The sequence below is a fragment of the Sphaeramia orbicularis genome, chromosome 3 (assembly GCF_902148855.1).
Source record: "Sphaeramia orbicularis chromosome 3, fSphaOr1.1, whole genome shotgun sequence".
Taxonomy (NCBI): Eukaryota; Metazoa; Chordata; class Actinopteri; order Kurtiformes; family Apogonidae; genus Sphaeramia; species Sphaeramia orbicularis.
Genome location: NC_043959.1, coordinates 38,966,919 through 38,983,500, shown reverse-complemented (window position 1 = coordinate 38,983,500; position 16,582 = coordinate 38,966,919). Strand labels below are relative to the sequence as shown.

The window sequence follows — 16,582 nt, the reverse complement described above, 5'->3', positions numbered from 1 at the left end:
ATTTCAAATTAGGATAATGGCCTCTGGTGGGGTTATGCAGGGCTGTGTCTTGTGCAGAAAAAAAAAAAAAAAAACACATCCTGATGAAGAGAACGTGGGAGAAAAAAGTCATGCTGTCCCTCCCTCCCTATTTCTGTCTCTCAGTCAGATGAGGTCATCAAACGCCAACCTGCTTTGTATATTAATGATGTAACAGCCAGGGATTTTTGGACACCCTGTCCCCAGACAGTGCTTGGCTGGCGGCAGAGGAAGACTTCATCTTGATTTAAGAGAGAGATAACACCCTCGATAGAACTGTGACAAAGGGTAGATAGGCAGTGCGAGAAGAGATAGTGAGGGAGTATAGACGCCAGCAAAGGAGAAGACAGGAGAGGGATGAGGCAGAGGAGGGACTGTGCCTTTAAAGCACCAAGCCCCTCCTCCACAGAGCAGAGCAGCACAGCCGAGTGGTGCTGGCAGGAGCCTGAGCCCCACAATAAACTCTGGCGTCAGCTTCCCTTCATCCGGCAGTCAGCGAGGACACAGTGAGGGCGCAGGGGCAGAGAGACGGGGAAAGAGCAAGAGGGACAGTAGAGGTGACAGGGACGAAAAAAAGGGGGGCAGATAGACAGAGAGGAGAAGCTGTCATACGAATCACACAGCTCCTTTTGCACTGCTCTGCACACAGATGCTCAGCCGTTCTGTCCGCTGCCTCCCAATGCAGACAGCACTGATGGGGATGACGGGTGGCTTGTTTTCAGCAGCACAGTTCACTGAGTGATAGTAGCAGCCGCAGCATCAGAATCCAAAGCAGGAGCTCTCCTTGCCACTCTGGCTCTTAGTCATCTGCAGCCTCCTCTTCCTTCTCAGACTGCTATCAGGGCCATTCATCGCTCCCATCTCATGCCTCCTGCCTCCTCCTCCTCCTCCTCCTCCTCCGCCAACACAGCTTCATCCTCCACTTCTACTCCTCCTATGATGAGCCACAGCCTCAGAGTGAAATAACCCTGCTGATAGAAGCTTCTCTCTGTCAAGACAGTAAGTAGGGGAGGAAGGAAGGGAGGGAGGGAGGAAACTGTGTGTGTGTATGTGTGTGAGTGTGTGTGTGTGTGTGTGTGTAAGAGAGAGAAAGACAGAGTGTGTGTGAGACAGAAAGAAAGAAAGAGAGGAAAAGAGAACAGCAAGGCGGCGAGAAGATGTTAGTGCGTGCGACAGAGGGACCGAGACTGCTAAAGAACCAGCATGATGTGTGTAGCCTGACTGATCCCACTGTGCATGGACAGTGAGATCTGGGCATAGCAACAGCAAAGTGATGCAAAGAAAAGGTGAGTAGGTGTTTGCGCGTGTGGAGGTGAGGCAAGTGTTGCTGAGGCAGGAGATGCATTTTAAATCCAGCTAAAAAATCGTCAAAGCAGTTACTTCCTGTCTATCTACATCCCTTTTTGTGTCCCTCCTTCACACTATTTTTCTGCTGCGTTTCAGGCTGCTGTGAGAGAGGAAAAAGAGGGACAAACAGAAACGAAGGAGGGATGAGACATTACAGAATAAGTGATTGCTTTCCTTTCCGTCTGTCCAGGTGCCATGTGTGATTGGCCAGCACACCCTGTGGCAGTGGCATTGCCCTGGATTTGGTGAGAAGCTCTCCCCCCCCGCTTGTTCTCTGGGGCTCCTCTGGGAAGATTTCATGGGATTTATCTCATCCTACTAGATGGCACAGCGCTTTCTGCCTCTCTGAAAAGAGTCCACAGAGAAAACATACCCTACACGGAGAAGAAGTAAAATAATTATCCAATCACAGCACAAGGAGGCAGACCGGGTTCCCTTAGCAACAACTGAAGGAGAGAAGAGAATCCTTTTCTCTTTTTGCTCCCTTGGTTTTTTGGGCACACCCCTTTGGACTGCTGTGGGTCAGTGTTTATGAGGGACTTGAAGAGCAGTGTTGCATAAGACAAGGTGCCACCCGAATTCCAGCTGAAGGTGCTCATTTGCGTTCCAGCCCCTTGGTACGGTGTCTCATGGACATCATGATTTTTTTGCCATCCCTCCAAAAATTCTCATCACAAGTCACATTCTACTGGGTTCGAAATCTATTCATTCTGCTCCCACGTCACCTGGAATAAGCCCTGCTTTGGGGGACGATTGGACGTTCTATGAAAAGACCCACACCGTCCACCTACCTTCCTTTCTTTCATGGACTAGAAATGAAGGACAAAATGATGAAGTCATCATCTTCAAAGCAAATGGAGGAAAAGCTAAGTTTATTTTGATGTGAGTTTTTCTCGTGAGGCTTTTAATTTTTCCAAACCCGAAGAGAAAACAGTCCACACGCAGGAATATCCATTTTTGCCACACAGGATCTGTCCTTTTCCTCTTGCAAGACATTAGCCCTAACTGAGGTACTATATTTAGACGCCAAATCTCTTCTGGCCACCAACAATGTAGAACACGATTATTTTGAAAATTGAGCCAGTGCTTGGAGTTCTATTTTTCTATGTATATCGGATAGCTTACTCTGTAGGGTCAATATGAGCCCGTTTTCTCCTTTCACTTTTGTATGTTAACCGGCCATTATGTCACTGTGTCTAACAGGTAAAAAAGATTGTACAGGGCAAGTGGAAGAGGGAATGAGTCTATTCCCCGTATAGACAGGAGTTTTTAAATAGCCTCTCCTGGGGAACAATTTCAAATGTACACACTGACACATGAGATGAGTTGGCTGATCACGATTATGTAAGAGTTTCATACCAGCTTTAGTCCATGTATTTTGCCACTTTCCTTTCCATGGATTTACCGTGTTCGACTTTTCCCATGTTCATTTTCTCTTCACTTTTGGAAGCGTCTATCAGAAGGCATGGATGTCAGAGTGTGACCCTGTACCGAGTGTGCGGGCCAGGCAAGGTGTTTTGGCTGCCCAGGTGCTTTTAAGATGTTGAGGTCTCCCTGCGTGGCCGGGGCCCCTGTTCGGATCAGTAGCACTGAGGCTCCTTGTAGCCAAAGACATGGACCCCGACTCGGCTCCCCCACGCCCTCAGCCTGTTGGCCATTGGCCCCACGTCGCCCTGTAAAGGATGTCCCTCAGCAGAGCTCCGGCCCGGGACACCTCTGAGACCCCCAGCCCGAGAGAACGCATCCGCAGCCACATGAAGATGGTGATCGACCAGCTAGAAGGCATTCTCAAAGAGCTCAAGGATGTGGCCAAGGAACTCCGGGAGGTGAGGTTCAAAATGAGTTTGCATATTACCAGGCTTTGGGAATTTAGAGAGAAACAGGGAGAGGAAAGATCGAAGCAGGAAAAGAGTGTGGGTGCCAGGTGGGTGTGCTTCCCAAGTAGGCTGCATTTAATTAAGTGTAAAATCCCTTCCACAGCATAGAGATTTTGATTAAGATTTGAAAGTGATGAGATCTCACTTTTTTTTTTTTTTTGCAGCAGGGGGATGTTGTTGATTACAGCTGCTGTCGGACAGTTTTCCTTTTCCAATCAAAAAAGAAAAAAAAATATTGTCATTTCTAAATGTCCTTCATGTGTTCAGAGGTGTCTTGTGGGAGGTACAGCAGATGTGGAGAGCTGTTGAAAAGTAGCAAATCCAGGTTGAATAGAAACACACAGGCAGGCTTAGATAAGATATAAGACTTTGCAGTGCAATAGTTATATAATCATTTTGTTAAGGATCAGATGGATTCCTACTGTATTTTTGCAACTGCCATGGTAACACTGGTAGATTTGTGTATGTATGACGCTGTACAGTACATGCTTTGAACAAGGATCAACAAAGAGATACTGCACGTGTGTTTTACGCAAAAAGAAAGTGCTTTGAAAGGTGCAGTAACGCATGTGAGGACTAAAATCCGCTTTGTGTGACAGCACAAAATGGTCCTCGTCATCTTTTTTAGGATCTTCCCCCTGCAGTGTCCTCAAAGCTGTGAGCTTTACTCACACAACTCCAAAGATAGAGATAAAGGCAGGCAGAGAGACAGAGACAAATGAAACTTAAGCAAACAGTTGTGTCTGACCCATCCAACATCCTCCAAGCTCATCTCAACATTAGCCTCCCTCCTGCATCTGATCGGGGGGGATGTTGAGGGGGAGCAAGGGTGTGTGTGGAATAGTGGATGTTGGTGCGTGAAATGACCTCAAGGAGGAGGACTAGGGCTTTGAACAGCGTCAGTGAAGGTGCCATAACTCACTCCATCACCACACAAGCCCCCACTCCCCAACCTCCCTCTCCGACTACCAGCTCTGTCCCACTCACAACACTCGACTTTATCTACTTGCACAGTTGGAGGTGCAAGGGCACAGCTCAGAGTGCACCTTCTCTCTGGTGAGCATGAAAAGCCGGCCTGTGCATGGGAATGATTGATGATTATAGGGCAACTGCAAGTGGAATAATGCTGAATGGAGCTATTTATAAACAAAAACATGGCCTGTGCCTCTGCCAGCTCCAACACATATTACCATTCTTATCCCAGACCCCATTAGAGAGGGCTCTACGCAGTGGCTCAAATGTCATTTTTTATTGGGCGAGCACAATCCCACATATTGAAATGGCTAAGAATCATATTAGCTGCAGTGGCAGTCATAATAGTGGTATCAATATCCTGCAATTAACTGACCTGTGAGATTGCAGACTATATCAAAGGGAGATGAAGAAACAGAATGAGTGTAGTGCCATCAGATGCATGGAAGCCTAATGTTCCATAAAATCTCTCATTCTTGGCCACATGAAAGGAACAACATAATAGATAACAACTGTCACATAAATAAATGATGAATTGCTGTGTGAATGTAATGAAATAAATATCACAGTGAGGGAGCAGTAATGACTGATTATCACCCACAAGGTCTTTGGGGAACTGGAATTATTGCAGTGCTCTCAGGAGTTACTGTCACTCACAAGACACAAGCACACAAGAGATGCCAAGGAATGAAGGAATGACTGGTCCAATACTGCACTGCTTTCAAACTTCACGATTGCACATACAGTCAGCATATGCAAATAAACGTTTATGTGTTTTGCAGATTAATATAACATGTGAAATGTAGTTATATTGGAGTAGAATCTGCCCACATCCCTTTTTGTGCCTCCAGGTGTGCAGTGCTGCATACTGCAGTACTAGTGTGGGCTCTTCTCAGTATGTTCATACCTCTACATGACTTGAACTTCCAAGCTTTACAGGTTTTCTGATCAAGGCTTCCAGTCTACACATTCTATATCTCAAGTATGCCTACACATAAAACTGGAAATCTATGCTGCAACACAATGTCAAGACTCTCTTCCAAAGCCTGTTACACACAAACGCAGCCTGCCTCATGAAAGAATATCAAAGTTTTCATGGCTAATAAAACAAGAAGGATCTAAAGTAAGGACATGGGAAGGTAATGTAATGAATAACTACTCTATTTATAATAATACTAGCAGTGATGGCAATGCTACAGAATAAAAATATTTACATATCATTTCAGCCTTGGGCTCATGCATCTTAGGAAGAACTAGAAAAAAATGGCACCAAGCTATGTTGTTCCTTCACTAAATTTTAATGGAAAAAGAGCAGCTAAGGAAACACAGATATGCAAGTATACCCTTCGTGGTTATTTGAAAGATACTGAGTGGTAAATTGAAAGAATTTAATGAAAATTTTGAGACTTGGCAATAAACACAGTTGCAAGGACTGTAGGAAAAGGGATGGCATTGAGCGACACATCTTTATATGGAACCAAACAGGAGTGATGGACTGTTATTACGTTGACGTAGTTATTATGCAGAATCATACCATGAGCAGACGATGCTGCACGTCTGTGCTCAGCTCAAGACAAATGAACACAGGAAGGCAATCAGGACTTGTAGAATTAAAACTCCAAATGAAAAGAGTGAATATAAGCTGGACAAAGAGCTATTATTAGCTGCAGAGTACAGCACGTCCAGGACACTGGCCTCTATCATTCAGTCTCAGAAGAGCTTGTGATGGCTGTTTGCACATATGCATCATAATGTTGGAGAGTAGCTTTCTGCTTTGATTCACCCATAGGCCTAAGACAGAAGAAGGACAGTGGGAAAACAGTGATGTCAGGTGAAATATGTGTCCTCTAAATGTCAGCTGTTCAGGAAAGAAGTACTGGGTAGCAGCTTTATTAATAGGTCTGGCCACTATGCAGTTTTAGAATTATATAATGGATTTTTAAAAGTGTGTTATGAATGCTTTTGATCTAAAGAAACACAGTCATCATGTTTTGACCTGGGAATAGCAGCAGTGGCAGGATTATCAGCCTTCACTTTTAGGTTTTGCTTATTTCTGGTCAACTATATGCTCTACAAGCTTAGTCCACCACTAAATATGCAGGAACAGATCTCATTTTAAGTAAAAGTCTTCTGTGGGAACCATAACAGACACAGTGGCACAAATGGGGTGGTCTATTCAATTTCTTTTATCACCTAATACCAGCCTTATGATCCCATTGGCCTGGCTGTCAAATCAAGGCATTTTTGCTAAAATAGTCTGTCAAAGAAAACTGCTATGTAAATGATCTGATCAGAAAGGCTACACCGTGGTGCTCTTTCATGTCTGAGGCATGCTTAAATGCTGTATTGTTCGGTGAAGCATGCTCAGTGTGGAGGGTGAGGCATCCAAACAGCTGGACTCAGATCAGTCAGCCTGTCAGCCAGCCAGTGGTGGTTCTCCTGAATGAGACTGAAACCAGTTATGACACATCCATGTTAATGGGGAAATCACAGTCCCTCAGAGCTGAAGCTACTGCACTCAGCACTGAACCGAATCTGCTACAAAACAGGAGGAAGCCCAGGGGAGACCAAAACCCAAATCAAAGGGCCATTTTTTTTTTTCTGTGGGGGCCGTATACGATCCTCACTCCGTGTTTCCCCTGCTGAGGCTGCTGCTGAGCTGGGCACACAGCACAAAACTGTCTAGCAAGAACACTTCGGCATCCGACCATGAGGGGCACTATTGTAATGACTAACACTTTCACACTTTTACTGTTACACTCCAGATGTATAACAATAAAATGGACTGTGATAAACGCGCAAGTAAGATAAACACACTCCTGAATCATGTAAATGTTTGCTTCTTTTATTGAGGGATATTTGTGGAAAATGTGTTTTGGTATGTTTTGTATATTTTAAGGCAATTACATAAGAATTATGATTCCTTTTGGCAAAGTGGGTCACTGTTGTCTCATGCAATAAAATGAAATAGAGAAAAACATATTTTTAAAATTCAAGCTCAATATTAAATCACTAACAAATATACATATTTACCACAAACAAAGAAAAAACAGGACAGTTCGTTAAAAAAGCCTATTGTGTCTGAAAAGCAATTATAAGGTAAATTAAACACAGTCATAAATATTTAATTTGACTATTATTGACTAGATGAGACTTAATTTACCATAAATTTGGCATAGGATTGGAATATTTTCTGTTTGTCCTTCTGCCGTCATTTAAATATATTAAATATATTCAATTTCAATATTGGTTACAAAGCTGTTTCCTAATGAATAATTTCTCACAAAGCCTCCACTTAGATGGCAGAGCCAGTTCTTCATCAGATAATCCATTTACTTCTGATAACGGCATGTTTTCTGTGAATGTGCCGACCAGCTGTCCTTGCAGGCCAACAGCACTCACCAGGCAACGCTAAGAGCTTAACGCAGTCACTCACAGAGAAAAGTACCCTTCAACCTGACATACCTGGGCCAAAGGGTTTCTTCTCATTAAAAGTCATTTGGAAGAAATGACAAGTACCCGCCTGCCGTGTCTGTCAATTTGTTCCTCCTTGCCTGACCTCCTTTGTGTGTGGAAATTAAATTCCTAAATTAAACTTGGTGACGTGCCTCCAGTGGAGTTCTCTTTGCTCAGGAAAACAACAAAAAGGTACCTCAAGCCATCTATTCTTTGCTGAATACAAAACACCCTGTCATGTCTACACCTGTGTTGCTGCCTTAAGCTGATCTCCACATAAATTTGTCCGGTCTTGGAAAAAAATATTTGGCGCTCAGCTATTAAGGACTGATGAAAAACTGCTTGTGGATTTAAAGTTGTATATCAGATTATCTCTTGGTTAAACTGATTTTTTGACCATGGCACGGTAATTCTCCTGCATTTTTTTTTCTGCAAATCCATCATTGACCCCTTTGACTGACAGATAAGTTGATCCAAATCTAATCCATGACTGCTTCAAAACCACAAAGTAATATCTTGCTCATTTAGTTATTGCTTTTACACAGACAGTCTTGCAATAGTAACAGCATCTGAAATAAGCTTTAAGCTCCACAAGAAAAAAATTGAGCTTTATTAAAAACCGTAAAGGATGTAAAGAGGATTGAAAGAACAGTAAACAACGGGTTAAAACTTTACAGCATCTAACCTTGAGAGCTGTAAAGAGAATAAAACTGCACCATGCAAAGCATTCCCTTGAGCCTCTTTTACCTAGCTCTGCTGTGGAGCTTCAGGTTCTTTAGTATGCAGGCCCAGCGTATTGACTAGCACATCATGCCTGTAAGACCCACTGGATTAGTTGGCCCTTTGCTGTGACTCCCTCTGCAAACCCTGCACTCAGCATAGACTGTAATGAGGGCTTTAGGTTAGACCTCTGCTGAGGTAAACAGTCCAAAATTTGCTCATGTGCTCATTGATTGAATTGATTTTTATCAACAAACAAACACAGCTACTACGGGCAAGTTACAATAAAAAAAAAAAAGAAAAAAAAAAAGTGAAACTGTTACCTTGCATGTTTGCGCCTTGTGATTTAGCCACAGACTCTTAGCCTGTCCCTAGGCAAGGACAGAGCTGAATAGGAAGAAAAAACAGTTTTGAAAGCGGAGCAAAGGAGGACAGAGGATGTGTGCAAGAGAGAAAGAGAAAGAGAGGGAGATGAAGGGTGGATGGAGATAATGGTTTCTCCTGCTGCACCGGATTGCGACAGACTGGGTGGAACAGCTTAGATCAATTGTTGCAATTGTGTTCGTTCGTGGGCGTGTTTAGGATTGTTTTGGCCTATCTCTATGCTGTGAATAAAACCAGTAGGCTGTAGTTAATGGTGTGAAAAATGGCATCCATCGAAGTGCACAAGCAGCGTCCAAGAATAGCTACATCATTTCATTGTGTCAAAGCATACTGTAGTCAGAAGGACAGCTTGCTTTCCATTAGGCCGTCACACAGACTGTCTCCTTTTACCAGGTGTGGATCCACATTTTTATTCCAAAGACACAAGTAAGGCGCTAAGAGAAATACAAATTAATAATGAGATCTGATTATGGAGAGCTGCTATATTTTCCTCCATTTTCCAGAGACTGTAAATGTGCTCAGGGCAGCGTGGACCGACCCACTCAGAGTATAGCAGCTTAATCCAGCTACAATCTCTGGAACTGTGTTATACTGAGGGATCATCAGGGGGCTTTTTTGTCCTTCTTTTTATTTTTAGCCATAGTCTGTGATGCATCATAAATCAACCCAGTTTCGAATTAGATTGTTCAGTATTAACCAGCGGAAATAGCTGAACTGATACAGCACACAATGCATCTGTATCCCCTGGCCTTATGCAACAACCCAAACATAAAAGCAGGCATGAACAAATTGCATACATCTGTCTGCTGTGCATATTCAGTAGGCTATACATGGAACTTGTAACGCTTCTGTACGTTAGGAAGACAGGGGGGTGTGACAAGTTACACACTGATGACTCATTTCTGTGGCTCTAATTCAGGCATGCCACCAGTGATGAATAATGAAGAAAAAGTGCAAGAGAATGAAGAGAGAAATAAGAAAAATTGTACAAATTAGTTTCATGTGTAGGTTTAATAATTGTTCAATGTGCTGTATAGTTCTGTAGTGCATGATCTACATGGATATAAGTTATTGAGCTGAGAAAAAGCAGGTTACTGTAGAATAAGTGTTGAAAATATCTCCACTGTTGTAATTACAACAAACCTGCATCCAATTGAAAATGTAATAACTTGAATTGTCTTATATGCATATGACACTTTATTACCTCCACCAAGGAACAGGGGAGGTTATGTTTTTCATCTGGGTTTGTCTGTTTGTTTGTCTGTTAGCAAGATAACTCAAAAAGTTATGGACAGATTTGGATGAACTTTTCAGGAAATGTTGATACATTCCACGCACACCCTTGAACAAATTATTACATTTTAGTGGTGATCGGGGGGGTGGGGTGATGGGAGGACTGATGTGCCTTAGCGGAGGTCTGCACTCTCTTTTCTAGTCTAGTTTATTACCTCCGTTGAGTGTAATGGCAGAGGTTATGTTTTCATCCGGGTTTGTCTGTCTGTTTGTTTGTTTGTTTGTTTGTTTGTTAGCAAGATAACTCAAAAAGTTCTGGACAGATTTTAATGAAATTTTCAGGAAATGTTGATACTGGCACAAGGAACAAATTATTCAGTTTTGGTGGTGATTGGGGGTGGGATTTTGTGTTTGTTCGTCTTTCGGTTAGCAAGATAACTCAAAAAGTTATGGATGGATTTGGATGACATTTTGAGGAAATGTTGATACTGACGCAAGGAACAAATGATTAAATTTTGAGGTGGTGTTGAGGGGAGGGGGCTGATCTGCCTTGGTGGAGATCTGCGCTCTCCAAGTACTTTTCTAGTTTATTTATTTATTCTTCTTTTAACTTGTCTTGTCCAGCATCATAACAGCAAAATGCTAGTCTGGCTGCCTTTTTGTGCTGAACAAATTTGCTTTGCCAAGGAAAACTTTCTAAAGTATATGACGCTTCCCTTGATTTTCTACTGTCTTTATTTTGAGTTTCATTGAACCACATTTTGATGCCGGACCTGACATGAAGGAACAGGGAGGAAGAGTAGAAAGAGTGAAGAGGGGAGAAAAAGAAAGAAGAAAATATCAACAATACTAACAATAACAACCATGGTGATAATTATACTGGTAACAAAAACTAGAACCAGAACTGAGTAAACTGGGAATGCAGGCAACTTCCTGCCCAGCATTTGACACTTTAAGTTTCTTTCTCGTTTGTCGGTAGTTTTGATGGATTGTGTTTCCGCTGCTGAAAAAAAAATCTCTGTTTTTTCTATAATAGTGAAGAATGGATGCTTGCCTTATGTTTATCTTGTTATAGAGAACATTTGGGTAGAGCTCTGATCTTATTATGTCAAATAACAAATGTACGATGATTCTATAAGGAAGTTGTCAGAGTTATACATTAGCGTACACTCGGGTCATTTATTTTGGAGCACATTTGCACAAATATAATTTCTCTGAAAAGTGGCAAAACAACCGAGGACAACATAAGGACACAGGATCCTGGAAGAGTAATTTTTTAGAGACTATAAATTTTGGCACAACATGCACTCTCTTATGCTGTCTTCACTTAGGATCTGTTTTACTGATAGTGGAGGAGCCAAGACGGCAAAACTACAAATTAAAAATAACTTTTACATTGCAAATAAGTGATTTAAATTTACAAGTCATTGAAATATCAATAGTTAAATTTCAGTGTAATATTATAATACATCATAATTGATTAAAAAACTACTAAAAAATTATCAAAACAATCATATCGCAATGAGTGATCAAGCCAAGTTTAGTTGTATAGCACATTTCATGTACAGGACAATTCAAAGTGCTTTACATAAAACATAAAAGCATCACAGGAGAGGGATAAAAATACATTTAAGATGAGAGAAAGTTATTAAAAACATTGACATTAAAATTAAAATAGACATTAAAATCATCAGCGATCAAGTGTGATTTTAAAGTGCATTTAAAAGACATTATTTAAGAGTTTAAGAGAAAGCTGCAGTAAATCATAATGTTTTCAGGCCTGATTTAAATGAGCTGACAGTTTGAGCAGACCTCAGGTATTCAGGAAGTTTGTTCCACAGGTGAGGAGCCGAAGAACTGAATGCTGCTTCACTTTATTTGGTTCTGATTTTGGGAACACACAGTAAACCTGTCCCTGATTACCTCAGACCTGCATTTGTAATGGATTCAGTGTTTGTCTTAACTTCAGACATGCTCATAAACTGGTTTCATTTAGATTTTTTTGGTGTGAGACAAAATTTTCATCCTTCCAATTAATTAATTTTAAGATTTATTTAACATAAACAATTAAAAATCATATTAAATTAATCAAAGTTATAAAATGGAATTTGCCGGTGAACTGATAACATTTTAGGACACACCGTGGTAAGAAAACAATTGTGAGTTTAAAAAAAATAATTGGTGGCAACAGGTTGAATTTGCATTAATATTTTTCTAATGCAGGATCACAAATGTCTGGTGAAAGTAATTGCAGTTATTCAGTTTGTTATGTGAGCACAAGGACTGTTAAAATGCCAAAACATTAGATTCTCTTACTGGGATTAGTTTCTAATCCACCTAATTAATGCTAACTAGACAGAGATCCATTTAACATTTAAATATCATTAATTACTTCACTTTGTGGGAAGCCTGTCTGTCTGAATATCTAAGCAGGGTGTCTGAGCTCAGCCCAGGGTGTCATAGTTAATCTCTGTCATGGCCCTGAGTTGGACCTGTCTTATTAAATGAATCAGTTATTTTTATTTTCAAATGCTACATAGAATATTTAATGTTCAAAACAGAAAGGCTGTTTTTGTTTTTTGTTTTTTATATGTGGATCATTACTAGGCAGATAATATAACCCCCTGAGTAAGATCTTACATAGGGGAGTGACATACTGTTCTACAAAAAAACAATCCCTGAAAGCACACAGAGTATATATCTCTACTAGAGCCATGAATCACAAAATTTCCCTGGAAAAGAAGCCAAATAAAACATAGGAACACACAGAGCTGCATAAAGGCATAACACCTGTTCACTGAGGAAGCCTCTTTGCATATCAGCAAAGAGGATAGACCAGAGAATAGCTGTTGATTCTATAGCCTGTTGCTGAAATTCTACATTTTTGTGGTATTTTTTATCTGAAATGTGCCTTATCTTGTCGACTGTTTTTTGGCCAGTTTAACTGATGGAGAGTTTGGTGGGGATGGTATCCAAAGGGAAGCCGTCTATCCAACACAGAGAGCGAGGTTTGTGCCAATAACTGTTGGTGGACCAGGTGTTTGGGCTGCAAGTGAATAAGCTGGCTATGGTAATGAGTTGCACTTCCAGTATAATTTAGGAAGTAGATGAGTGTTGGAAAAAAAATTTGGTTTTTGCCTGTTTTTCATATTTTTTGAAATGTATAGACATGTGGAGCGGCACGTTAAAGATCACTCAGATGTAAAGCTGTTTAATTAGTGAGCGTCTTCACTGATGTCTTTCCACATATCTGGGATCTCCTCTCGTCTCTTTGTCTCGTTGGCCCTGGCAGCTCATACTCTGCCAGTGGCACAGAATGGATGGCTGCCACCACTGTCATTGTCAATAGCATGACAACACGCTGTCTAACGCAGGGCAGGGTGAGATGAAAGAGGCACAGCAGAGAGGACAGGATAATTATTCAGACACACAGCTAAGAGCAGACAGGGACAGAACATGTCAACAAACAGTTTGGGTGATTAATATATTTTGTCATCTGCGCAGTCACCTGTGCAGTTGGCAGTTTATAGCCAAGATGATGAAGCCCAAGATTTCCGACTTTTATGCAAAGTAGACAATACAGCAAGGTCTATAAAGGTGAAAAATATAATTAGACTTTTTGGTCTGTTGTTATTCTCAAGGATATTAACTGGGGATGGGTACATCAGGTTGATGTGGGCTGCAGCAGAGCGTGAGCTGCAGTTTCTGATTATAGAGAAAAACCCTAATCATTATTATGCAAAAAGCTGATTGAAAAAATGAATTTACTGATGAATTCACTGATGAACATGCATTAGCAAATTCCCAAAGTAAATAACCTTGTGGACTGTCTTCTGACATTGTGCCCTGTTATCATTTTTAAATATTTTAGAGAAAAGTTGAAGCTGAGGCTGCATGCTATCTTTAAAATGTTAACTTTTAATATTCCCTACCGCCTGTTGCAGTATAGCCCGTACCATGCAACAGATGTAAGAGCAATATTTTTCCTTCAGATGATGTGTTTTCTATTGCATCACATAGGCTTACAGTTGTGCAGTGTATACAACCATCCGTGATCACAGGTGGGATGGCTGTAAGCTGCTATTTTATGTTGCAAAATGCCTGTGGTTATTAAAATGTAATCGAATCAAGGTCATCAAAAAACCAACAGCCCTGGAATAACTATTAGCCTATTAGCACATTTTATGACTATCTATTTTATGACCATGCAGCTGTTTGACAAACACAACATAAAAGTTTGTCAAAGACGAGAGAATCCTAAAAGCCGTAAATCAGCCTGTAATTGTAACATCACCTCATGGTCAATTTTAACACAAAAACCTCCCTAAATAACTTAATAGTAGTTCCCATTGATTTTACTGTTGTCATTTTGAGTCTGTCCATTGAAGCTTATAACCCTGCTATAGGTCATGCATTACAGACCTCATTAAAATGAGATTTAACCGTCTGAGCTTTTCCACCACACCACATATAAACAACATTAACCATATACTGTATATTCAATAATTTCAATAATTATTTCTTTATGAGGTCAGTTATACCTGATATGCTTATATTTAAGAGCCCTGTTTAATGCAGCCTGAAAAGTAAAGCAGCTCCACTGTCCTCAATTCAACTATGACTCACAGTTTTGTGAGTGAGAACAGAGTGTTTAGTGAAAATGATTTTGAGATATGAACTTCTTCAACATCACAGTGACTTATTTTGTTGCTGTGCTGGCTAAGATTTCACACCCAGTTGTCCATGAATTGTGTCTTCTTTTCAGATCTATGTATGTATATGTGTAGAATATAAGTGTCTCCGTGGGCAGTGAAAACGGGGCAATACAGCGTGTAATTCGGTGTGAAGAAATAAGTGTTGCAATTTGCGTGTGACTAAGGACTTAAGGTTAATCATGACTGCAATGACCCTCACAGAGCTAAATTTTCTGGCACTGCGACATAAATCATAGTGGCCAATCTGCAGCTTGAGGTTTATTACTAATTCTGCGTGCATCTGTGACTTGCCAAAAGGCAAACTACGTGACTAATTGACCTAATGTTTAGAGCCTGTCCTTGTTTTGTTTTAGAGCCATTTGACATGGATTAGAAGACGAAGGGAATGAGAAACCAAGCTGAGTGGCACTGCAACGGTGACCTCCAGGGTGAATATCAAGGTCATAGCTGGAATTATAACTTTTGGAATCAGCTATTCATGATGGCAAAGAGGGCAGCGTGATGGAGTAGTTTGCCCACAGTCAGGACTTTCAGAGTTAGGTGAGGGTGAAGACACACAGGTCATCTGTTGTTGGGGTTGAGTGGGGACGCTTTTGTCAGCACAAAACAAATAGGACAAGGGTATAGCACAGCAGGGCCTCTGATGTCTGCTGTAGTCTGCATAGGCGTCTGCGCGTGGAGAAAATATTGGGAGACTTCAAATCAAGATATGAGGTGCAGAGGGAGGAAGAGCTGGAGGCATAGTGAAAGAAGGGGGAAGATGAGCAGCCAGTGAGAGAGAAAGACACAGAGAAAAAAGAGAGGCAGACAGAAAGAAGGCTTATCTGTTGGCCTGCAGACAACAGTTCTTTTTCAGAGCTGGAGCCATGCAAACAGGACCGGGGGGGAAAGTGTGTTCCTCCTTGGGCTGCGTGAGCCAGAGGGTCAGCAGTTCATCCCATAATTCTACGGCTGCAAGTCAATTGCAGAATGACGACAATAAAAATAAATAAATCCTTTTTTTTGTATGTGTGTTTCAATTATAAAACATCGAGCTATTTAGCACCTGTCATTTCCGCAGCTGCACTGGGAACTGCTACAGCAACTGTTACTGGTTCACAGAGGAATACTAAAGAGTTCTCTTTATCCATCTATGAGCTATTTTTTTTAGATCACACTATTTTTAACTGATACTGGAATTTCATAAGTCCTTTTGCCCCTGTGAAGCATCCGATTCATCTGTCTTGCGTCACTACTGCTTTGTGGAGTCATTTGTAACAACCAAAAATAGCTTTGGTCTACATTTAGTCAATGACATCTGCAATGACCTAAATGGAAGCAATATTAAGTGAGCTGTGAGTAGCTAAATTAGTGGTGGCAAAGAGTGTAAATTCAGTAAGTCTTTATGTTTAAATTATGAGGAAGAGAAAGAGAAAAACACAAGATTAGACCACGTTCACATTTAAAACTCAAAAAAACAAAAAAAAAAAAACTTAAAACTCATACTGGTAGCTTTGTTAAACTGATGTATTGTTTTATCAGATGACACAGACTGGAGAGACAAAGTAAAATAAGAGATGTTATCATTTAGAAATATAACCTAATATAATAGTTTGGCAAGAGAAATGTGACGTCAAAGTAAAGATACAGGACACAATAACATTGTTTTCAAGAAAACCCCCAGAAATAAATGAGTTTTTAACTTGGGTTTTTGATCTAAACCAAAAGAGTATTTTAAAAAGTGTGGCATGGGGGAATATTTGTTGCAATGTACATGTTTTTGCATAGCAACTCTGCCTAGAAAAGAGGAGAAAAAAAACATGTCTATATGATTTAAAGGTATTTTAGGAACCTCAGGAAGTGCTGAATTAAGTACTCTCT

At 40.9% G+C, this 16,582-nt stretch overlaps 1 protein-coding gene across 4 annotated transcripts in view; it reads left to right on the top strand.

Annotated features, from left to right (window-relative positions):
• The first annotated feature begins 254 nt into the window (after positions 1 to 254).
• insyn1 (inhibitory synaptic factor 1) overlaps positions 255 to 16,582 on the top strand; it is a 50,380-nt gene continuing 34,052 nt past the window's right edge. Inside the window, exons 1-2 of one of the 4 annotated variants that reach the window (XM_030126663.1) lie at positions 255 to 1,017; positions 1,556 to 3,191. In XM_030126663.1, the coding sequence (XP_029982523.1) occupies positions 3,048 to 3,191 (144 nt within the window). In that variant the 5' untranslated portion in view covers positions 255 to 1,017; positions 1,556 to 3,047. Of the gene's footprint in view, positions 1,018 to 1,062; positions 1,305 to 1,461; positions 3,192 to 16,582 lie in introns of those variants that run through there. The other 3 variants (XM_030126672.1, XM_030126690.1, XM_030126680.1) reach the window with 3 other exon arrangements.